At 40.5% G+C, this 26,164-nt stretch overlaps 1 protein-coding gene across 39 annotated transcripts in view; it reads right to left on the minus strand.

Moving 5' to 3' along the window:
* JAKMIP3 (Janus kinase and microtubule interacting protein 3) overlaps positions 1–26,164 on the minus strand; it is a 176,715-nt gene that overhangs the window by 93,606 nt on the left and 56,945 nt on the right. For 37 of the 39 annotated variants that reach the window (XR_012160036.1, XR_012160035.1, XM_073353994.1 and 34 more), the window contains exon 2: positions 21,243–21,485. Coding sequence is in view for 35 of the 39 variants with exons in the window: in XM_073353994.1 (XP_073210095.1) it covers positions 21,243–21,377 (135 nt within the window). In the remaining 4 variants the exon portion in view is untranslated. Of the gene's footprint in view, positions 1–19,449; positions 19,580–21,242; positions 21,486–26,164 lie in introns of those variants that run through there. The other 2 variants (XM_073354011.1, XM_073354012.1) reach the window with 2 other exon arrangements.

Raw genomic sequence — 26,164 nt, forward strand, 5'->3', positions numbered from 1 at the left:
ACAAAATCTACACTACAATATTTTCCTGGGGAGGAAAAGGCTTTTTCAAAATTTTAAGGAAATGTTTTATTTCAATGTCATAAACTTTGGTTAAAAATATAGCTGACCCTTTTAAGGAGTTTTAAGAGCTTATTGCAACCAAACCAAGTTTTGAAATTCAGATAGATGACTTAGTCAGTGGGACTCTCAGCTAATAATAGTCAATTCAATTTTGCAACATAAACACTTCTTTGTGAACACTTCAAGTCAGTACTGCATAGACCCATTATCTCATGCAGCTGATCAAGAAGCCCAGATAACTGTCTGCTTTGTAATTCCTATATATTCAGCTAACACCATCATCACAATCAGTTGTGATAAGGAATATGACCCCTAAAAACATGACCAGTACTTTCTAATGGGGTTGGGCGTTACACTGAAAGTAAGCACTGGCTTAAAATCTCATTCCTTTCATTCTTCCCCCCTTCTCTTGCGTTTCTGCTAATGTGCTATTGAGTTGTTTGTCTGAGTGTGTGCACATGCCCGCATGCACACAGGCTACTGATGGGTGAACCTCATGGTTTAGAGGTTCAATTTGGATCAGGAATCTAAAAATCTGAATCTTATTTAAATTATCCAAACATCTTTAGTCTTCAAAATTGGGCTGGAAACATGCAAACAGCCTTTCTTGTATGATCTTGGCATTTTCACTACTGGTCCCAGCTGGAACCAAGAACAGAAAAACAAATATATACCTAAAAAATAGCCAATTTCTTTAAAAATTAAGTTAAATTTGGTTTCTTGTTCAAGTTTTGGGTCAATATTTGGAATGGTTCTGATTCATGAACTCAACCTCCATAATCTTACCCTTGGTGAAAGTCAATGGAAGCTGCACAGTTAAAATTAACCACAAATCTTTGAAAGGGCATCCACTATTTTTCAACGATACGAAAACTCCAGGTTGCTGACTACTTTTGCTCATTTAAAATTTTTGACAGGTGACTTAAGCTGGTTGGAAAACACTTTTTTTTCTTTTTTCTTTTACTTTTTGTTGAAAACCTGAAAACTGAAGAGTTGGGATGGAAACTGAAAGTTTCCATCAGGAAAATCTAAATGAAACACGTTATTTCAGGTCAGGTTGACCCAAGTCTAAATATTTCAGTATGTGAAACTGAATCAAAACATTTCAATTTGGGTCAGTTTGACATTAAACTGTGTTCACCTGCACTGCAGAGGTGCCTCATGGGAGTTTTAGTTCGTGCCCCTTGTGATGAAACCGGGGCTATGTCTGTACAATTTATGCATTCTGATTGAGATTATGAAGTTGTATTATGAAAATCTGCTGTGTCATGAGTGCCTATATGTATGTGGGTCCACTACTGCTGACAAGTTATGTAGCGTGTATGCCCCAGACAGATTCAATGGAAGGTGCTTGAGACTTATTGAACATATTCAGGTTCACACATCTTAGACAATGGATGACTTGCATCCGTAGAAAAAATAGTTTAGCTGATTCCCTAAGGAGTGGGGAAGGTAGAAGCAGTGGAAAGTTACCAGGAGGAGAACAAAAGACGCCCGGTAACAAGGATAGGTTTAAAATAAAGAAACACACTGGGATAGGGGGACAAACAAAGAGGAAGCCTGGGTCAGGAGAAAGCAAAGTTACAGAAGCTGGGAAGGGGCTCCAGGAGGGAGAGAGACCAGCTAGCATGCATAAGCCTGCATGAGGAGGGGACATCTTGCCCGCCTGCCTGTCTTCCCAGACCCTGATAGTTCACCCAAGGGCTCCCAGGAAAAGGGAGAGATAGAAAGTAAAAGACATTTGGGTTTCAGATGTTTATTGTTTTGTATGATCTGTACTCTCCTGTGCTTTACACAATAAAGTAATGAAGAGCATAAAGGGGTTAGACTCTAAGCAAAGCGTTTCTCTGTATGTTACCTATTTCACAACTGCTGTGTGTCCTTGATAGAGTTAAAACTAAACCAGAAGTTTCACACTTTTGTGGTAAATTTCTGGGAAAGGGGTGTGTTTAAGTAACTGAGGTATCTCAGAGGTCAGTATTGGTCCTGGACCTAGGACAGGTGGGCTGAGGAGCCCCATTTCATAGAAGGAATAGCAAACTGGGATTCAGTGCCTAGGAAATGTGCCAGAGAGGCCAATGGAAAGAAGCAGGGCTGAAGCCTGTTGAGGTTCTAGAAGCTTAACACACCTCAGGGGATCCTTAGCCCAGAGGCTTGGATTCCCCTTACAGCAGTCCTAGTGGGTGACCAGGAGGGGAGTGGGGGAGTGCTCTCCAGGATCTTTGGCTCCCTATTCTCCTCTATGGACTGTGCTTCTTGGCTGGTCAACATCCCCCATGATATACCACAGCCTCTAGCTGACTTGTCACAGTACATCATGGGAGTTATATGGCTGTGGTGCATCATGTGAGACGTAGTATGAGTGGGGAGCCAGGCCTATAGCGGAGAACACACACATGAGACATGTGAACTACAAATCCCATTACACTCTCCCAGAAGCTTAGGAGAATAGGTTTAATGTTGAACAGACCTGAAGCAAAACATTAATTCAGAAATGTCAAAACATGCCAACATTCCTGAACTGAAAAGTTTGTGGGTTTGGCCAAAAATATGTAGCGAAAAACTGAAAACTTTTTGGGTTTTGGGTGTTTGGTTTTTCATCAAAAAGTCTAAATTTTCTCAGAAAGCAAACACTTTTAGCAAAAAAAAGAAATGTATTTTATCAAAAATCCAATATTCTGTCAAAAACAATTTTCATGGACATTTTCAAATATCATTAGTGTGTGTGGGTCGGGAGAGGCTAAACTTGGTGTTGCAGTGAAATTCAAACTTAATATAATTAAAATACTATCTAAATTTCCTTCATGGTTTGGATACAGTATTTTTCACCTCCAGTCCTAACATGTTGTGTAGTCTTGTAATGGACTACTGAACAGCTCAGTATCCATTTGAGATTTAGCTCCCTTTCACTAGTTGCTGACTGTGACAGACTGACAGTATCCTGATATATCCTGAACAAACCTTATTGAATTAAGAATAAACTTAATTCTATAAAGTTAAACCATGTTGAATTGGGTTTGGTGCCTCTGGGGTCCATTGCACTTAAAATGTAATTCTTTGTGTGTTACTGTAGGGTTGTATGTAACTTTTCTAGGGACTTGACTGATGTAAATGTTAGGAACTTCAATAGACTTTTTAGGGACAATGCATGAAAAGGAAATACTTTGGGAGTGAGGGAAATGCAAATGACCCCTTTGAATCCACCCTTTTGAACCTATGCCCTGGAGCAGAAAAACCTGTTGTCTATTAATTACCCGCTCCTAGAAACTCCAGATCAAAGACCCCTGAACTGTATAAAGGATGGACTAAACATGTTATGAGTGTGCTTGTTCACAGCCAAAGCTGTGATGAACTTGTGACCACAAAGAAAAGCCCATGGATGGGTGCTGAAGGACTGGCCCTGCCAGAGCCCACGTTAGAGTTGGGATGCTGTCTGGTAAGTTTCGTAGCATGTATGTTAGTTCTCTTATTCATTGTTTTAAATATGTTTTGTCTTTAGTGCTTTTACCTTAAAATGAAGTAGCCTTGCATAAGAAGTTCTGTGTGGATAACTTATACCTGTTGACAATCACTCTGTTAGGGCTTGTCTACACTACCACTTTTGTCGGTATAACTTATGTCACTCTGGGGTGTGAAAAAACCCTGAGTGACATAAATTACACCAACAGAAGCGCCAGTGTAGACAGCACTATGTCGGCAGGAGAGCTTCTCCCGCCTACATAGCTACCGCCACTCATGGAAGTGGTTTTACAAGTCACTGAGCGAGCTTTCTCCCATCAGCATAGAGTGGCTACGAGAGAGATCTTACAGCAGTGCAGCTGCATTGGTACAGCTATGCTGATGTAAACAGGCTAGTGTAGACAAGCCCCCTGTCTCTGAAGAGGAAGCAAGCAGGTGTGCTGGGCAGCCTCTCTCTGCTGGGAACAACACACTGAAGGCAAGGAACTGTACAGCCTGGAAATACCCCAGTCAAAAAGGAGTGAGGCCTAGGTCTCTACTCAAGAAAGGCAACAGCTGGGGAGCTGAAAGCCTGGGAGAGCGTACCCTTGCTGGACCACTTAGGGGAAACACAGGGGCAGTTGCCCTGAACTGTGACACAGACATGTTAGCGTTTGTTAAACACTTTAAATAATAGGATTTGTAGAAGAGCAAAGTATTATTATCATCCTCTATATTGTGATGCTTTTACAAGGAGAAAGATCCCAAGAAAAACAACATGAACTTCTTGCACTGTGAATTTCTCCACAACTATTCTAATGATTTTTTTGTTTTTCAGCTGTGATGTCAGTGGGAAAAAAAAAGAACAAATAAGAGGAAATGTCATAATCATATCTTAATTCCTTAGAAAATGCATTCCAACCAGTATTGAGAAAAGAGTGCCTTTTCTCAAACTTGCTGCTACGGAACAGAAATGATATCTGATGCACATTATGATGTTAAAGATTTGCTGAGGTCTTCGTGCTAATTCAAAATTTTAAAGAGCAATATTTCATCCTTAGAAGTATGAAAAGAAACTGTAAAAGCTCACACATAGTCTCTCTTTGTATTCCACTCCCTACTCAGCCTACTAAAATATGGTAAACTGAGGCAGATTGTATGTGCCAAACTGCTGATAAAAGGGAAAACTATATATTTACTCTAAGAGTGCAATTTTCCCTACCTGTTGTTAAAATGTTAATGCCCTGTTATTAAAAAGTTTGCAGGGATACTGACTTAACCTCTGTTATGAGTAGAAATGGACAAACTGCATTACGTGAAATAACAAATCTGATTGCTTCCCAGGTGCCAGTGATCAAACTGAACAAAGAGTTATGGCATACCACATATCTGCAAGCACAGTGATCTGAATCAACAACTTTCCCAACTATCAGCAGTAAGAAATGCAGACATGGCATAAACTTCTGCAACCCCACTTCTCCGTTTCAAGCAGTCTTTCCACCCAGACCATGACCCAACCAATTTTGAGGTTAACCAAAAAAAAAAAAAAAAAGAAAAAAGATTATCATCTTTTGTCCCTGCTGTTTTCAAGATAGCATATCACTGCATTTCTGGTTTCTAAGCGGAAGAGCTGGAGATTGCACAAGAAAGCGTATTCCAACCAGATTTCTAGCCCAGTTTCGTAGCCCAAAAAGATAATATTCAGATAGCAGCCCAAACTGATGAGTGTTTACCTTGCACCTTTGCAGACCTGCTGAGTTCAATCCTATTTTACTGAAGGTCACAAGAGAGTGATTGGAAGAAGGCTACAGTTTTGTAGTCATTTTTGTTAAAACCAGTAACCAGACATGCTTCAGGGTAAAAAATAATGGTTGTGAGTAATATGTAACATAGAATCATAGAATATCAGGGTTGGAAGGGACCTCAGGAGGTCATCTAGTCCAACCCCCTGCTCAAAGCAGGACCAATCTCCAACTAAATCATCCCAGCCAGGGCTTTGTCAAGCCTGACCTTAAAAATATCTAAGGAAGGAGATTCCACCACCTCCCTAGGTAGCGCACTTCAGTGTTTCACCACTTTCCTAGTGAAAAAGTTTTTCCTAATATCCAACCTAAACCTCCCCCACTGCAACTTGAGACCATTACTCCTCGTTCTGTCATCAGCTACCACTGAGAACAGTCTAGATCCATCCTCTTTGGAACCCCCTTTCAGGTAGTTGGAAGCAGCTATCAAATCCCCCCTCATTCTTCTCTTCCACAGACTAAACAATTCCAGTTCCCTCAGCCTCTCCTCATAAGTCATGTGTTCCAGTCCGCTAATCATTTTTGTTGCCCTTTGCTGGACTCTTTCCAATTTTTCCACATCCTTCTTGTAGTGCGGGGCCCAAAACTGGACACAGTACTCCAGATGAGGCCTCACTAATGTCGAATAGAGGGGAACGATCACGTCCCTCAATCTGCTGGAAATGCCCCTACTTGTACATCCCAAAATGCCATTGGCCTTCTTGGCAACAAGGGCACACTGTTGACTCATATCCAGCTTCTCATCCACTGTAACCCCTAGGTCCTTTTCTGCAGAACTGTTAGTGAGCCATTTGGTCCCTAGTCTGTAGCGGTGCATGGGATTCTGCTGTCCTAAGTGCAGGACACTGCACTTGTCCTTGTTGAACCTCATCAGATTTCTTTTGGCCCAATCCTCTAATTTGTCTAGGGCCCTCTGTATCGTATCCCTACCCTCCAGCATATCTACCTCTCCTCCCAGTTTAGTGTCATCTGCAAACCTGCTGAGGGTGCAATCCACACCATCCTCCAGATCATTTATGAAGATATTGAACAAAACCGGCCCCAGGACCGACCCTTGGGGCACTCCACTTGATACCGGCTGCCAACTAGACATGGAGCCATTGATCACTACCCGTTGAGCCCGACAATCTAGCCAACTTTTTATCCACCTTATAGTCCATTCATCCAGCCCATCCTTCTTTAACTTGCTGACAAGAATACTGTGGGAGACCGTGTCAAAAGCTTTGCTAAAGTCAAGGAACAACACATCCACTGCTTTCTCCTCATCCACAGAGACAGTTATCTCGTCATAGAAGGCAATTAGATTAGTCAGGCATGACTTGCCCTTGGTGAATCCATGCTGACTGTTCCTGATCACTTTCCTCTCATCTAAGTGCTTCAGAATTGATTCCTTGAGGACCTGCTCCATGATTTTTCCAGGGACTGAGGTGAGGCTGACTGGCCTGGAGTTCCCAGGATCCTCCTTCTTCCCTTTTTTAAAGATGGGCACTACATTAGCCTTTTTCCAGTCGTCCGGGACGTCCCCCGATCGCCATGAGTTTTCAAAGATAATGGCCAATGGCTCTGCAATCACATCCGCCAACTCCTTTAGCACTTAATACTCCTTTAACAGATAATACCCACAAGAGTGAGGCATCACTCCAGAGTTTATCATCATCATTTTAAAATTTCCCAGCTTAGAGTTTGAAAATAATTTTCATATAGGACTTTTTAAGCTCTGTCTAAAATTACATAAGATCAGGAAACAGACTTGCTGTTATCACCTTAGTAACTAAGGGGCCAGGGAGCATCCCAGAATCTTTAGTGCTAGCAGTTCCCTAGCAAACAAATGAGAGTCTTCTCTTGCAAAGAGTTGCTAAGGAAGAAAGGAGGTCCCTGAAGGATTCCTATCACAGTAGTAATCAGGCTTAGTTTAAGAGATCTCAACGGATTGTAGCCCAGTGTGCAAACACAGAATATTAGATGGTTTCTGCACTGAAAACCTTACAGTCTCAATACGAAACACCATTGAAATCTATTGAAAGACTCCCATTACCTTACATGGGGTTTGAATCAGGCCCTGAATGGGCAAGACAAACAGTGATAGACAAACACACAAGCAAAGTGTTGGGTCTCTCCTTGCAAATATAAAGAAATAGTACATATTATTTATTAATTATTATAGCTTTGAGGAACAGGGATCAGAATATTTTTACAGCAATTATTAATTCAAGTCTCTGCATCATTTTTTTTTCCCATAGGTAGAAATAGAGGAAAGAACCCCAGAAGAAAATGACTAAAACAATCACAATAATAAAAATAAGAGATTACTCTATTAACCTGCCTTTGGGGGTAATTTAATGATTAATACTAATGATTAAGTTAATACAAGGAAGTGCCAACAGAATTAGAACTGTACTGGTAATAATTATCCATTAATTGTCAACTACTGCCCTTGATTTCCATACATTAATAAATGCTACATTACAATACAATTTAGAGAAGTAGACTATATGTAAATAACATGAATTTGTTATGATCCATTAAACTGTTACATGATTCACACTCCACTGAATGCAAAACTTTAATGACAAGGCATTAAAAATGAAGTATTATCAATTATTTGTATTAATAAATTATTATTATATGAGCACGTACATTATGTCTCATTATCTGGACAAAAAAAATATAAGGCTGGTGACCAAACAGCACACTGTGGGTAAAATATTAATTAACTAAAAGCTAGGGTTTTTAAAATGTTAACAATCCATTTAGAAAATAGTAAAAATAAAACTGTTTGTGGCTTGTATTTTTTCTGTAGTGCTCCCACTGGTAGGCATAGTGCAGGCTGTAATAAAAAGCTTGTGAAATCAGTTTATAGTAATTTGAATTGACAGCAGGCTACCCTTAACAGATCCCCATAAACAACACTCTGAAATTACAATTACTGCTTTTAAATACTGCCTCAGTACTAATCTGCAAATAAAATGGATTCAACATTTGTTTACCTAACCTTAGTGTCTTACTTTGGTCAAATTATCCTCCAAGAATGTTCAGTTAGCTTGTTCTCAAACATACAGAGCAAGCTACCTGCATATAAATTAACAAAAGACAACAAATTGTAGAGAAGCAATCTCATACCTTAAATGAGCGCTTCTTGGCACATCTAGTTGTAGAGCAAAAAACAGAAGAGGCTATTCTCAGTTTAGGCCTGGCCTACACACAGAAATTTCTTGGATTTAACTAAATAGGTTTAATATCACACCTTTAGTTAAAACAATGCAACATCTCTATACAGACAAACCCTTAGGCCTAGGTAACACACAAAAGTTAGTTTCAGAATTAAAGTGGGTGGTGGTTAAAAAATAAATGAAGATGCTTGTCAAAGAAACACTAAAGTCTAAAGTAAGGCAATTAAAAAGCTTAGATTCAGCACAGAGACCATTTAAAGATTATATGTTATCAAATGATAAAGAAACACATTTGAAAAGTATTTTTGACTCTGTGAAGAAAGTATTAAAAAGTCATCTGGGTCAGATATCTATATTTTTTCAGTAGATAAATGCTTCCATTTTGAGAATTACCAGTGCTTTAGGCAAACCCTTTGCTGTATCTAAGATCAAAGACCAAATCCCACGGGCCTCTCTCACATAAGTATTTCCACTGGAAGCTACCAGGATTTGGCTGTAAAGGCATTTTACACTGCTGCTTTGTATGGGCTGGATCCAAAACCCACTAAGGCTAATGGGAAGACTCTTGTTGACTTCAGTGGGCTTTGAATCAGGCTCTGCATGCACCAGCTTTAATTGGTTTTCCCTACACCTACATACCTCCTTTCCTCAGAACTGTCATTAGCTTCGGTGAAACAGTAACTGAACAAGGTCAAGCATATTGAGTCTGGATCACTAAAGAAGCACTATGTTTACAATCTAGGGACCTCATGCAACAAAGCACTTAAATCCATGCTTGGACCTAGAAAGGGAAACTGCTATTACTCTACAGCGTTAGAAAACACTATCGGAGTTAGCAAGCAACGAAGCTTGTTGGATTAAAAAGTTTGGATTAAAAACTGTTGAATACTAACTACTGAGCAAATGCAGTGTTAAGACAACTATGCTAAGGGGATTCTCATCAGTTCCATAGGGCTGGTTTAGCTTTATTCTAGCAGCACAAAGGGACCTCAGCAGAGGACAAGCTATATATCTGAATTTCCTATCATATACTATTTTTATTTTTTGTCAGCCTTTTAATCTTACTTTGTAATTAATCTCACTTTGACATATTTGTTAACTACAAAATGAATCATAGTATTTGGTCCACCAGCAGCACTTAAGAAAATTGCTGGAATAAATTAAGGTACCTAGAATAATCAGCTTGTTACTTCACTATGCCCCTTCCCACTCCTCATACCAAACTAATTATAAAATATTTTTAGTTAAATATATATGAACAAGGTACAATTCATTGTAAATAATAAGGGAGCCCAATTTATGGTGGTTGTGTTTACTCAGCTATAAATTACAATTAATTATCTAAAAAGTAAAGGTTTCAGAGTAACAGCCGTGTTAGTCTGTATTCACAAAAAGAAAAGGAGTACTTGTGGCACCTTAGAGACTAACCAATTTATTTGAGCATAAGCTTTCGTGAAGTGAGCTGTAGCTCACGAAAGCTTATGCTCAAATAAATTGGTTAGTCGCTAAGGTGCCACAAGTACTCCTTTTCTTTTTGCTAAAAAGTAAAGAGATTTTCTCAACTACTGCATAGGTACTAATTGTGCCATTTAAAATCGGGGATTTTGGTTTACTGCAACCTGAAAACAGTGCAAGTTAGTAGTAGTTTGTCATTAATCCAGCCTATAATCAATTGTGTCTTCTGTCAGAGGAACTCAAGGAGAAAGAAAAGTGTCAATCCTCTCAAGGCACTGTGTAGCATTGTTGATGTGTTCATTTATATTATAAGCAGTCTGCTTACTAAAGAGTGTAGCTACAATACTGGATACTTGCACACATTTCTTGGGTAATTAAAAGCAAAATGCCCATAAATCCAGGGGATAGCCACACATCTAATGTAGCAGGATGTATCTTAGATACAGTTTATTAATATCTAATGTTGCCTACATGGCACTGCAGACTATGGGGGTATGAGCAGCAGCATGGACTAAAGCACTGCACTGCAACTGCCCTGTGTAGACTCTTTTTTCTATTATTTCAAATGCAAACTAAAATGTATCTAGTTACCGTTAACATCAATGGGACGATGTTAAAACTAACTAGGTACCTTTTAGCCTGTGCTAGCAGAATCTAAATAGGAGAGTTACAGCACAACACTATAGTGCACGCCGCAACTGTCTCCCTTCCCTCCCGCCCCCAGTCTACATTGCAGAGCCATGTAGACAAGCCCTCCATTAAATAATAGGCCAGATTCTCTAGAGTTCCAGAAACACATACTGCTCAGGGTGGGGTGTCAAGGTGGCATAAACCACTATACTGATCCTAGTGTTGCTTTCTGCATTTCTTCCATTAGATGTTGTGTTAGAAAAGTCTGAGGGCTACTATGAATTCTGATGGTGAGTAATGACCACTAGGCGCCAAAAAACAAAGCGTAAGGTTGGTGTAGCATAGAGGTATCCTGACTGTGCCCCCTTCTAGTAGAAAGGATGAGTATTACAGGGATAAACCATAACTAGGAAAAATGTAAGTTCTAGGAACAAATGTTTCTAAAGTGTCTACATTAGCATGTATAATAATCATGTTAATTAACACTCGTTAAATGGAAGTATATTAATACATGTTATAAAATAGCCTGCCTTAGCCCCGCTGCACCGCCAACCGGATTTTTAACAGCCCAGTCAGCAATGCTGACGGGAGCCGCCAGGATCCCTTTTCGACTGGGTGTTCCAGTCGAAAACCAGATGCCTGGCAACCCTACCCAAAACAGAGGGAGACAAAATAGGCTGCTCCCTAAAACAGTGAGGAACAACTCATTCCACCTTATTCTAGGCTGGCTGACTGCCTGCAAACTTAACTGACTGTTGCTAGGTCCAGATTGCACGCTTCCCGACAGAGCCCCCTAGCCTGCAAACAGGATTAGAAAAAAAAAAAAAATCTGAAATTTAAAATGACAGCCTATAATTTTAACACACTTTTAAATAGTTTTGATTTAGCGAGGGTTGGTCCTGCTTTGAGCAGGGGGTTGGACTAGATGACTTTCTGAGGTCTCTTCCAACTCTAATCTTCTATGATGCTATGAAATACACCACAACACTCCTAACAAAGAACCAGGTCATTGAGGGCATCATTTCACATACACTAACAAACTTGCTGCAAGAAAATAAAGATTCCCTAGGCTAAAAAATAGTTTAAATTACAATGATAAAATAACAGTTAAATTAAAATAAATGTAGGCCATTTTACTGATTATTTGGCTGTCTGTTTTGGGGATTCATCCAGTCTGAAATTATTGAAGGTAGAAGCACTATCTTATCGTACCTAGAGCAGGGGTGGGCAAACTTTTTGGCCTGAGGGCCACATCGGGGTTGCGAAACGGTATGGAGGACCTCCGCAAACAGCCTGGCCCCCACCCCTTATCCACCCCCTCCCATTTCCTGCCCCCTGACTGCGCCCCTCAGAACTCCCAACCTATCCAACCCCCCTGCTCCTTGTCCCCTGACTGCACGCTCCCAGGACCCCCCACCCCTAACCGCCCCCCGGGATCCCACCTCCTATCCAACCCCCCCTGCTCCCTGTCCCATGACTGCCCTAACCCCTATCCACACCCCCGCCCCCTGACTGCCCCCCTGGGACCCCGACCCATCCAAGCCCTCCCCAATTCCTTGTCCCCTGACCACCCCCTCCCGGGACTCCAGTCCCTAACTGCCCCCCCAGGACCCCACCCCCTATCCAACCCCTCCTGCTCCCAGTCCTCCCCCGGGACCCCACTCCCTATCAACCTCCCCCCCCACTCCCTGTCTCCTGACCACCCGCTCCCCCAAACCTCCGCCCCATCCAACTGCCCCCTGTCCCCTGACTGCCCCCGGGACCTCCTGCCTCTTACCCAACCCCCCTCTCCCCCCTTACCATGCTGCTCAGAGCGGCAGGACAGGCTTATTTGAAAGCCTGGGAGGTGGGCGGGTGCAGCCCACGCAGTGGTGTAGATGCAGGGGAGGGGCAACAGCAGGGGGGGGCGGGAGTGAGCCTCCCTGGCTGGGAGCTCAGGGGCCGGGCAAGACGGTCCCGTAGGTCGGATGTGGCCTGCGGGCGGTAGTTTGCCTACCTCTGACCTAGAGTTTAGACACTTCCCAACATAACACAGAAATAGCTTGTTTTTAATAATGTCATTCCAGGAATGCTGCTGTGTTACATAAATGATTCAATGCTGCAATAATGTTGAACTGGTTGAACACCTAATTTGCAAGAGAATATTGGAGCAAGCATTAAACATAGGCTACATATATTTTAAATGGCAATGAATCACAAATATGCTGTCTATTCAAAACTCTGGAATATAATTGCTCATCTATAGCAGACATCTTTTATTTATACCACTTACATCTGTCAAAAATCTTTCTTATTTTTTAATTAGTGATTACTGGTTTTGTTGCCTTGCATACATGTATATTCCAGCTGTTAAGAAAAGATGCATTGTTTATATTGTCATGGCTGGTGTTATCATGGAAGGAAGAGGAAATGTCCAATAAATACCACCTGCAATGACACAATGGATATTCATTAGGGAGGACTGGAGACAGGTTGCTATGAGGGCTTGTAAAGGCTGCAAAGAGGAAGAGGATAAACATAAATATGCTTTGTACTGATGGGTTGTCAGATCAGTTACGATTTAGAAAATAAACTTACACTTAAAAACTACAGGGAGGATATATAGTCTAGTATAATAGTTTAGCACACAGTTGTCAATTTCCTAACTATTTAAAGAGCTCTGTGAGTTCATTGTTCCAGAGATGCGATCGCATACCTTCTCCAAGCATTATCTGGTTAGGCTAGATCCTGAGCTGGTGTAAATCAGCAGAGCTCCATTGACTGCAAAGGAGCTACTCTGATTACATCAGCTGAGGAACTTAACTCTACTCTGCTTAAGCCCCATGGATATGAGGAACCTTTTAAAATAGCTCAGGTTTCACATCTCACTTCAAAAGTTGTTCTTTTTTCTATTTAAAGAAAAAAACCTTTAGCTCACTGTGCTTTAGATTTTGAGATTGCAAGAGGTTTTTAAATGCCAATGGACTATCACTACAGCACATATAAGTAGCATTAAGAAACACATCAAAATGAGAGATGTTTATGTAGCAAAAATAAAATACTTGAAAATTCTCTCTCAATTAAAAACTACTTCTTATTACTGAAGTTTATTCCACAAATACAGATTGAAATGAAGCCTATTTTAGTAACTTCAAGGCAGTTCTTGAGCAAAACCAATTAGCCATATTTAAGGAGAATAAGCAACTCTCCTCTCCAGGGCAATCAAATCACTTTGGCAACTCTTAATAAGGAGTTCTGTAAACAAGAGTTTTCTTTGTTGATCTAGGCAAAAGATGCGTTAATGCTGCAGCTTCACCATATTATCCTTATTGCACTGGTTCAGTGTTTACATTATATTCACAGAATATAATGACTAGTGTGCAGGGTCTGTGCAATGCCCTCCATTCTACTTAAGCCCCATGGATATATAGAGCAGAGAGGCCTCCAGATGCCCTGTGAGCCATGGAGGGGGAAGTCAATCCACGGATTCTTCAAATCCAGCAGCCCAACAAAATGCTGTAACAAGGGTGGGGAGGCAGTGGCCACTATTCTAGTGCACACGATGGCATGTAGCCTGCTCCCAGGTGGAGAAGGGTGAATACTATTTCCCTAAACTTCCATGGAGTTCCCTGCACTTAGCTCATTTACTTGTGCTTAGAGCAGTGATTTCACCTGAAGTGTGTACAAAAGTAAATCTATGCCCTCAAGACCAATGATATCCTAATAGCACTACAGTGCCACCTAACAGAAGTCTCTTTCTCTTCCAGGACAGCAACTAGATATTATGAAGTTCTGGCTAATGTGAGGAAGATGGCCTACACCACTTTCAGTGAACTGGAATGACATAGAGGCAGTGAAGCAGTGTTAATAGGCTCCTGCCTTAGTCTTAAACAGTTGAACGTGCGCCCATATACATTAGACCATGCTCGTGACCATACCCAACATACTTCTATCAGCTGTCTGTTTTGTCAGGCATGGAAGACCTATGTCAATTTCCAGAACATGCAGAATTAGGGTAACCAACTGCTGCCAGTTGTTCCCACAGCTACCCCTCAGTTTTCTGGTGTGTATGCACATTCCACTGAAGATTAGAAAGGTAACTATGAATTTCTTTTCTTTTGCTGGGGTTTTGATATTATTTCATTATTAATTTTAGATTATTACTACATTTTTCAAAACTCAACTGTGGATGGGGTTCCCTCTTTTTCCACATCTTAAAAGCTTTCTAAAGATTAGCATGAGTAGTAACTGAAAAATCCTGGTTCATTGTTCTTTATTGATTTATTACATATTGAGAAGAAATCTTCCTGAAAGTCAATGAGAAACCATAATGCATCTCTAATGACCCTACATAGACTACGCTACCATCAGGTCACGTCATATCTGGGATGCATTCAGCTGGGGAACAGAGCAGGGGAAAGCAGAGATGGATGTAAAGACAAGCCCAAGGAAGTGAGTTTATGTTTATGTTTTGGAGTTTCCTAGGTGATTCCACAGGACGGTCCTGTGAGTCCCACCCCTAAAAGAAGGGTGAAGCTAGAAACATTGCAGGGGAGAAGGCCTGAGAAAGACTAGATTGAAAGCAGTCCAGGGAGATAGCAGCAAGGAGTTATGCAGATCAGACCCTGACTGCTGGTTATAGCATCCCTGGGCTTGAACTCAGTATATTGGCAGGACCAGGATTCTTCTCTCAGCCACTGGTAAAGTGCCATTAGTCAGGAGAAGAGAACATGGATGACAGAGAACCATGAGAGAAGGGGATGAAGAGCATAGGGCTTAGAAGTAGCACCAAAGACATTTTTGTAAGGACAATGGGATGGATTTAAATATGACCGGTGTGACGGGTTGGATCACAGAAAACCCCTTGGGAACTGCCAACTGATGTGTTCAGATTACTTCTGCCAACTTGGGACTTCAATGCCCTGCCTGGTTTGAGCCAGACATGCTAGCCTACTGCAAACCCAGGCCCAGGTCTGAACAACGTCCCCCCAAACTACAGGCTTAATTGAAAACAGCTTAAGAAGTGTTGCTGTCTCCAACACTCAGATGCCCAACTCCCACTGAGGTCCAAACCCCAAATAAATCCGTTTTACCCTGCATAAAACTTATACAGGGTAAACTCATAAATTGTTCGCCCTCTATAACACTGATAGAAAGATATGCACAGCTGTTTGCCCCCACCCCCAGGTAGTAAACAAGTATACAGCCAATATTCGTAACTTCAAATACAAAAATGATACATGCATACGAATAGGATGAATATATTCAGTATATCATAACCTTTGCAGAGATATGTTACATGGCATATGTAGCATAAAACATATTCCAGTTATGTCATATTTACCTCCATAAAGCATTAGGGGTGCAATGTCACATCCAGGCTAGAGGGCTCAGTTACAGGAAAGAGTGTAGTTGTAGCCATGTTGGTCCCAGAATATTAGAGAGGAAGGAGGGTGAGGTAATATCTTTTATTGGACCAACTTCTGTTGTTGAGAGAGACAAGCTTTCAAGCTACCCAGAGCTCTTCTCCAGGTTGGAGTACTTTTCCCAGACCTGAAGAAGAGTTGTGTGTGGCTCAAAAGCTTGTCTCTCTCACCAACATAAGTTGGTCCAGTAAAAGATATTACGTCACCCGCACTGTCTCTCTTACAGGCAAAGAGACTGCCGCAGGATGCCAGATGGAGAAAAAACCTGCAACACCATGCCCAGCTGTGCGGGGACATGCCAGTGGTGGGGAGCACTCCAGTCCGACAGGGCTGCCGGGGCTCACCTCCCTGCTCCAGGCATTGCAGTCTATGCGGTCCCAGCACCACTCAGTTTTAGCCCAGTCATCATGATGATGGGACTCTGGGTAGGCCAAATAAGAGTGAGTGGCACTGCAATCCCAAGAGCCAGGTTACAACTCCACTCCCACAAATTTGGTCCAGTCAGGAGGGCCAGGGCCAACCTGAGAGGTGCTGCAGCCCCAGAGGTTGCAACCCCAGAGCGGAGAGCCAAGGCCAGCCAACCCCACAGCACAGGAGCTGCAGGAACTGCCATTGTGGGGTGAGTGCCAGGCAGAACACAACCTCACAGAGGGCAGGGGAGTGTCTGACTGACACCACCCCAGGGCCTCCACCCCCAGACTATTTACTGGATCACGGTAGACCATAAACATTTACAAATAGGTCCTGAGCCCAAAAAGTTTGAGAACCACTGCTGTAAATCATGATTTTCAGAGTTATAACAGAGCATGAAAAGTTACCCTGGACTGCAGTTTCCCCACACACAGTTAACCTGGACACACTTCTAAAAAAAAATCAAATTTGATTCAAATTGGTTTTGACGTTCATTTTGAAATTAATTTTACACAGCTATACAGTTACAGTAATTTGTGACAACTGCAGTACCTCTAAGGGCTCCGTGATAGCTGAGGCACACATCTCCACAATAACTGTAGAATGCCAGAGGCATCAGCACAGTGATGGAAGAGCTTTTTATTTTTTAACAAAAGAGCCTGAATGAAGAAACAGGAGACTAAAATAGACAAGAAATTAGGGGAGTTCAATTACCCCAACCACCTCTCCACGGCTCTGGTTCAAAAAAGCATTCCTATCCTATCTAGAATAACACTTATGTATGTGTTTAAATCTGACTGACATGCTTCTGCAAGTGTCCTTGTGATACTGGTAAGTCATTGAATCGTTCAGAACAATCTTTACCATTTCTCAACAAGGGCCTGATCCAACTCTCATTGAAATCAACAGACTTCTCTTTGTTTCAATGGGAGCTGGATCAGACTCAAGGAGCTTTTTGGTGATAGGGAAACTCGCACCTTTCATTTTTGAAAGAAAACAAATTTCCTTCAACAGCCACCATAAATATAATTGTACTGAATGTTTAAACTCAAACTCCAAAACTACACTGTTTCTATTACAAAGTTCCCACCAATAGCCTGAAGGCTATAAAACAAGACCATCCAACATGTGATATATGCCCAAATTACCCAAAGCATATATATCAGCCTTTGTCTGCACTCTGAATCTGCCCTCCTCCAAAGTAAACTAGACTAGATTCTTGAGATCTAGAATCTCCCCAAAGCAAAAGAGAAAACATTGCTATATGTCGCAGTGTTGTTGTAATTGTGTTGACCCTAAAACTAGTTCATAAAGGGGGAAACTCTGAAGATAAGAGATTTACATAAGACAGATGTAAAAATCTCTCTCGAGAAATAGCCATGTGGTATTATAAATAGGATAATTCCTCAGTGGAGAAGGTAATTTATGAAAATAAGAGAAAGGACACCAATAAGCCAAAGGAAAAGACCAAACATCTCTAAAGGTCAACACAACATGAAACACAATTAGGCTTGGAAAAACAGAAACAAAATTAACAGTCCTTTGTAAATGATCAGTAATGAATATAAAAGCCTGAAAGACAACATCCTGATTTTGTCTCGATTTTAGCACAGTCAATCAAACCAATAATCATCCTTTGCAATTCTAGGAACCTTTCATCCACAGATCTCTAAGTGCCTTATAAACATTAATTAATACAATGTATGTATGTAGGTAAGTATTATCATCTACATTGAATAGACAGGTACACTGAAGAACATAGAGGTTAAGTGACTTGCCCAAGGACACACTTCCACCAGATTATTTCATAAAAATATACTTATCCAATGCTCTGAGTGTCAATGATTTACATTATACTTACACAGTATATCTATATAGTTTACCCATTGCCAACAACATTGTTCTTATTCTAAAATGTAAGATCTTCCCTCCAAACCTGAAAATCTCCTAATCAACCCTTTCTGTCTGAAAAATTATTGGATAAACAAATAGACTTTGTACCATGCTTGAAAGTCAACAAACTCTGGCTCCATTACACCATGGGGTTACAGGAAGAAAGCTCAAGAGCTCAGAGGTCTGGCCCCTACAAACACTCTCTCAGCATATTCTCTCCCTCTCCATCTCTCTTCCAAGTCATCTCTCCTGTCATTCTCAGACCATTTTCCTTTCTCTGTTCCCATCCCAACCTTCAAACTACTATTCTGTTGTCTCAAACTTAAGTGCCAGTGAAAACATAATTTCTGAAGAGTTTCAGAAAATTTTGGCCTCAGTTGTCCCATCCACTTTGAGGCATATGCTACAAAGTAAAGAAGTGTAGCACGCTCGACAAGACTGTTGGCCATGTACGCAGCAGAGGGCAATAGGAATAGAACAAACTATACACACAGACCTAGTGCAGTAGATGAAAATAAGTCATGACACTAGAAAATGGAGGTGTGTCTAAATGAAAAGAACTTGTGCTCTCCAGATGCCTGATTTGACTCTGAAATGATTCCAACTCTTCCTGGTTATTCTTGACTTGAAAGGACACAAACTGGCTGTAGGGGAAGGGAAGTGAGGCACACAGGAGAGTAGGCCAGAACTGAAAGAAGATGTTTCTAGCAGATGGGGCCAGGACTAGTCAGGACTTAATGAAGATAAGATTCCCCCTCAACACAAGAAACACTTTGTTTCTCCTCAGAGCTCACAGTGACCACCTCTTAATCCTTAGAAATTACCTAGTGTCCAAGGTGTTAAACATTTAGGAATTAGCCAGTTTACTGGTGGTTAAACTAAAGCCTTTTCTGCTCATCTTTTGTGGATGTCCAGCTGAAATCAAAGATGTCATGGCACATTTCAAAAATCACAGGGGATAATCCAGATCTTCTGTCTAACAGTGCATTTATTCTCGCAGTAATACAGAGGAGTGTGTGTGTGTACGTGTACAACTGTTGAACACATAACTGTCATGCTATCCTACACAGTCCATCACTGTAATATAAAATTCATTATTGGAAAATGCTTTCGAATACCGTGAGCACAGAAGAGCCTAAACAGAGCCAAACTGTATTTCAGTTAAAAAATGCAGTATGAACTCACCCGATCTCCTAGTTGAAAGAGATGTATTAAACAGTGAAAGCAGACAAATCAGTACTCAGTCTGAATGATCTGAGCTTTCCTGTCCACAACACAATGATTAACTGGTGTCTTTTTTAAAAATCAATGTATAATCTTGGAAACCACCTCGAGAATGAAGTTTGTATTCGACATTGCCAAGTAATGATGCAAATTATGGTAAAATGCATAGTGCATATCTGTTCCTGCTGAAGTAGGTGTACTTTACATTGTATCTTAGCTCTTCTGAAAAATTAAATTCTTTGTAAATACTAACACACAATTAATTGAGATGGGGGAACTTAGTTGTAGCAAATTCATTAAACCATAGTTAACAGATTGGCCAAATTCTGGCCCCAAAACACTCTTAGATCTTGACGTTCAAACCCAGACTTCACTGCTTGTTGGCCTGTAAAGGTGCAAATCAAAACTGTAGCTTGGTTTTTGGACTGGGGATTGGAAATCTTGGAGCTTGATCTAGAATAGTAATGTGCATCCAGCTTGATGGGTTGTTAGCAGAAAACCCAGACACAATTGGCATAATTGTGAAAAAGTAAAAGATGAGAATAATCCCGGTATCATACAAATTGTCTGCAAGGAAGATAAAAAAATGTAAACATTTAGTGGAAAAGTATTCATGAGAGAGACAAAAGATTTGGACAGCATTGAGCCTATTGCTACGAACATGCCATCTGTCTAGTTTGGGATAGATGCATATTTTCCTGTAGCTTTTTCTGGCATTTAGCTCTACTGTTTTTCAACTTCATTTCCTTCTGTATCGAGCATTCAGTATGCATCTGAGACACTGGTTGCTAAGGAATTTGATATTTATACTCCTTTGCTTTTCCACCAAAAGGCTGTAACCCTGAAAGTACTAGATGAATATGAGGAACTGATGGATTCTAACATGTGTAGAGAATAAAATCTTTTAGCTCATATCTCACCTTGAAATACAACTGATGCAGTTTTTAAAATCATGATCTTCTCTGTCTGCCTTGCACAGAATGTTAGTAAAGTTCGTAAGTTACATATATTCTAACAATTTGCTTCCTGCAGAATCTCTTTCAGAATTTTGCCTTTTAAGGCACAAAATGCATTTACCACTCCTAAAAAGGCCACTAATAGTTTTCAGTAAACTCTTCTAAAAACAAATCCAAGCTTTATGTTTCTGAATACACTATCATTTAGTCTAATTTGCTACTATAGCTCGGAATTAAAGAACAAATTGTCCTGAGCACAAATTACCATGCCTGCTTGTTTGATGTGTACCTTTAACAAATTAATGATGGTATCCTCCCTTCTTTTTCTGATGTATTGTACCTGCTGATAACACAGCTTCTTCAACCACCAGAGGGGCCAATTAGAGAGGCTACTAAATAATTCATCAAGACATGGATTTGTGCAAAAATATAGTGCAAACATAACTTGCAGGTTTCATATAAAAAGTAAAAATTAAAGGAACCCCTTGTAAAATTTGTTGGACTATTTCATGAGCAACCTTCTAACAAAAATGCTCAATATTATTTTATTGAGATTTATTGCAAATCTTGAATCTAATTTACTCAATGATGAACTTTCCCCAAAGAGCACACACAACGCACACCAACAAAATGCAGCAGTACCTGGCTAGTTCTGACCCTTTGGATGAAAAAATGCTATACAGTGGCTATCAAATAGCACTGTACCTCACCCTTCATTTTGTAGGGCTGGGAAGGAGGGGCGTTTAGAAAATAACAACAGATATTCTTTTTTTAATTAATGGAAAAAAAGATGCACACCTTACTCTTTTCTTGTTGGAGCTCTATTTGAATGTCTGTGAGTTTTGTCCTGAGCTCTTCATTGGCAGCTTGTAAGGCAGCTAAGGCATCAGGTTTTTCTCCCTTAGCTCGGCTGCTAGCACTCTTCTTTGACATGGTGAGGCAGCGTGACAGGGAGGGTGAAATCCCAAACAGAGAGAACCCTCCGTTCCACCACTTGAGGTTTCTCTTCCTTGCTTCTGTCCTCTACATTTTCTTATTCACCTAGAAAGAGGAAAAACAGAACTGCCGTGAAAGCGCCAGAGTTTAGCGGGATTCACAATTAGCAAATAAGAATAATGCAAGATTCATTTTTGTAGTGACTTCAGACAAGATTTCAAAGCAGTTCATGAGAAGTTATTTCAGAGTAATAAAATGTGTCACAGTGACTAATAGCCCGCAGTTTTCCCCCAGTGCATCAACTTACACAACTCAGCAAGATTATGGTAAACAATTGCCAACAGAATTTTTAATTTTCATGTATTTATGAGGAAGAATTAATGTTTCAAACAACAGACTACAACAATATTATAAAAACAGGCAGTGTCTCGGAGAGTCCTCTTAAAGGTAATATGGACTATATGTTAAAACTATAGAAGAGTCCTGAAGATAACTCTTTGTAAGTTCGAGAGCTTGTCTCTCTCACCAACAGAAGTTGGTCCAGTAAAAGATATTACCTCACCCACCTTGTCTCTCCACTACTTTAATGTCACCCACTGGGAGTAGTGTAGCACAAGATTGTTCCATAATAAAAAATCTGAATTGGGGAAAGCATAATTAAACATACACAGAATTTACAATAGTGGATGTGTAGAAATTAGGATGCCAAATTATCAATGAAAATAAAAGATCTTATAAATCAATACTCTTGAGGTAAGGGGGTCAGTAGGGTTACTGAGAACAGCAGTTACCACCCGCTTTTTTTTTTTTTTTTTGGATGCTGAACGCATTCTGCGTATCAGAGGTTTGGTAGGATTATTTCTTTTCTATGTTCCTGGCAAAGAAAAATAAAGCTAAAATAAACATATTTGTCAAACTGGTTGAAATTCATCCCTTTGCAGAAAGCTACAGCATAAAGCTTACGTACAATACCCTCTTTTGGGGGCTGATGTCAAGCTTACATGATGCATAAGCCTTGTGCTTTCTATACAAAGGTAAATGCTACCCAAGGAGAGCAGTTATTAGGATTTGTCTCTATGTGATCCAATTTCACACAATTCTTAGTTTACAGACAGTCCATGAAAATTGCTCGTCTAGCCACTGGAACAAAAGTCTGTGCTACACAAGTTATCAACAAGTCACTCAAAGTACCTCATTTCTTCCCCATGATCTATAATTACAGTTCTATTTTTCAGTAGCTTGAGCATATGTCATTTCAAAACAACAAAAAATAGTCAGGAAAGACTGTTCAGAATGTTAAACTCAATCCACTCTTGGTCTATTACTTGGTCAGGAGGATGTGGACACATTGTGTGAGCTTATAAGTCAATGCCCCTGTCTGTCTATTTCTTCTTTCACTCAAGGTAAAATTTTATGAACCTGCTGTTTTTATAAAAAAAAAGTATCTTGTTAAAACACTGTAGTGATTCCACATTTATGTACGAACTAAAGATTCCTAATTATCCCGACTGCTGCCAAGGTTTCCTTTTATTCCTCTTTCACTCTGCTGCTTAGTTGTGAGAATCATGTCTGAATATTGCCAAATCCCCATTGTACTTCATGTCTCTTGCCACTTAATAGAGCGGGGCAGGAATCATTTGTTTTCATCCCAGGAGAGGTTTTTTTGAGATTCAAAAATGTTTTTTCATCTTGAAACAGAACAAAAAGTCAGAAATCTCAAATATTCCCACAAAATGAAAATTGAAAGAGAACAAACATTTTGGAGCAGGTCAGGCAAAATATCTGACAATTTCAAAACACTGTATTTGGATTCTGACCTTTTAAAATGTAACCCTTTTTTTAGTATAAATTAATTAAAATTTCACAATGAAAAGTTGTTTTGAATCAAAGTTCTTTTCTCTAGCAGCATGGTCAGAAACAACAACAGATATTACATGGCTGTAACTTTCAGTCTCATTAGGACAAGATCAGAGGACCCCACACCCCAGAATGTGTGGCTCTGGGTTAGAAAGTCCTTGCCCTGAAGAACCTGAGGCCCACTGTAATAGCTGATAGGTAGGGCCCTACCAAATTCTTGGCCATTAAAAACGCGTCACAGACCGTGAAATCTGGTCTCCCCCACCCCCATGAAATCTGGTCTTTTGTGTGCTATACAGATTTTACGGGGAGACCAGCCTTTCTCAAATTGGCAGTCCTGACCCAAAAGGGAGTTGTGCGGGGGGGAGGGGGTCACCAGGTTATTTTAGGGGGATTGCGGTATTGCCATCATTACTTCTGTGCTGCCTTCAGAGCTGGGCAGCTGGAAAGTGGTGGCTGTTGGCCAGATGCCCAGCTCTGAAGGCAGAAGGGCTGCCAGCAGCAGCACAGAAGAAAGGATGGCATGGTAGGATATTGCAATCCTTACTTCTGCGCTGCTGCCTTCGGAGCTAGGTGGCCGGAAAGTGGCAGCTGATGACTGAAGGCCCAGCTCTGCAGGCAGCAGCGCAGAAGTAAGGGGGGCAATACCATACCAGGCCATCCTTACCTCTGTGCTGCTGCTGGCAGCCCTTCTGCCTTGAGAGCTGGGCTCCCGGCCAGCAGCTGTAGCTCTCCAGCTGCCCAGCTCTGAAGGCAGCACTGTAAGGGTAGCAGTACCGCAACCCCCGCTACAATAACCTTGCGACCACACCCCCTGCATTTCCGTTTTGGGTGAGGATGCCTACAATTAAAACACTGTGAAATTTCAGATTAAAAAAGCTGAAATAATTAAATTAACGATTCTTAAAATCCTATGCTTGTGAAAAGAAAAGGAGTACTTGTGGCACCTTAGAGACTAACCAATTTATTTGAGCATAAGATTTCGTGAGCTGCTCACGAAAGCTCATGCTCAAATAAATTGGTTAGTCTCTAAGGTGCCACAAATACTCCTTTTCTTCTTGCGAATACAGACTAACACGGCTGCTACTCTGAAACCTGTCATTATGCCTGTGAAATTGACCAAAATAGACAGTGCATTTGGTAGGGCCCTACTGACAGGGTTGTAGCAGAATGCCAGCAACCTGGCTGCAAGCAATCTATTACTGAATGTTAGTGGTTCAACTTGATCTCCATGGGCAAATGTTAATGACAGAGAGATCAAGAGAGCGTGTTAAAGAGAAGAAATGGATGTTCCTTCCTGTACTCTCTTTGGACTATGGATAAGGAAGCCCATTTTCTTCTTTCTTTAAAGGTGAGCCACAATACACACACAAAGCAACAATCATCATCTACCTTTACTGCTCCTTTATACATAAAGATGACAATGATTTCTTTAAATTGTTTTCCTTCTTTATAATAGAAATATCAATCATTTTATTTCCTGATTTCCTTATTTTCCCCTGAAGGACTTCGAAAATCTTTAGAAGATCTGAATAATGACATCTTGTTTACAGGCTGAAACCTGAGCCGCAGCTGGTCTGGACTTCTACCTGGGATGTAGAAGAAAGATTCAACATTCTGTCCCAACTCTCTTGAAAGGCAAGGGTTTTTCAATTACAATGTTCCATTATTTCCAATATTTCTATGGAGAAAACACAAACCGATTTTTTGGAAAGCTTTCTGGGGAGATCTTTATACATCATAAAGTCACAGTAAAGGGCAGAAACAAAGACTGCTTTTGTTTTGTGTGTAGTTCAGCTTTATGGCCCCACTCCTGCAAATAGTTATATATGTGCTTAACTTTAAATATGTGAGTAGTCCAATTGACTTGAATGGAACAACTCATCTGCTTAAAGTTAAACACAGGATCTTCCAACTCATTGCACATGGGCGAATAGGACTGGTAAAGAGACTGGTTTAGGAGATTGTGAGAGCAGAAAAGGCTTGGGGACAGGACTGGGCGCTACTGGAAGCAGTGGAAAATAGATTGGACAAAGCATGGTGTGGATAAAGACTGGGACTGGCTGGAGAGAGAGACTGGGACTTGGAAGGAGATGTGGAAGACTGTGGAAAAAATACCATGTGATCATGTAATTAAAGACTGCATATGCACTAGACAGCTGAATTAAGATTGTATGAGCAACCATAATTATGCCATTTCCTAACTTTTGGGTACTTGACTCTGCAACCTTAAAATTCTTTTAATATATTTTTTTGTTTAATACAATTTACAGAAAAAGCAAACAAAAACTGCTGATATTATAAGAAAATTCTACAATTCGGTAAACCTAGCCTTCTTTAGCCTTCAAAATTTTTGCTTCTTGCATTAATGAGATCTATTAATTTAGTGATTGTCATATGTCAGAGGATTTTCACTATGAAAAACTTCAGTTCATACAGACCAAAACTGGAACAGTCTATAGCCACAGGCACTGAATTCTACTGTAATAACAAAGTACTCATGCATATTACTGTTATTTTCTTAAGCCATATGTTGCAAAGATGGACACAGTAGGTGTGGTCAGGGGTTGTTTTAGATCCTGAGCAGATTAGAGGCATATAAAACAACCTTATAGCAGTTTAGATTTGAATATCAGATACATAACAATCTGAAGAAAACTGGTATTTATGAGATTAGTTTTATTCAGCCAGGTTTATTGTTCTGACAGACTGTGAAAGACTTGATTTTTTTAAATTGGGTACTGGATACAAAATCAAATAATTGATACAATGTGCTAAACATAAAAATACTGTAAATTGTATGTTACTAGGCGCACTACGGACTAACTCAACAGCTGTGGGATAATATATGTGATGATGGGGGCTATGTAGCCACCCCCATTCCACAATCAGTACATTGGAGTGAATAGTTAATCTATGTAGAAGCA

The sequence above is a fragment of the Lepidochelys kempii genome, chromosome 7, assembly GCF_965140265.1.
Source record: "Lepidochelys kempii isolate rLepKem1 chromosome 7, rLepKem1.hap2, whole genome shotgun sequence".
NCBI classification, from domain to species: Eukaryota; Metazoa; Chordata; order Testudines; family Cheloniidae; genus Lepidochelys; species Lepidochelys kempii.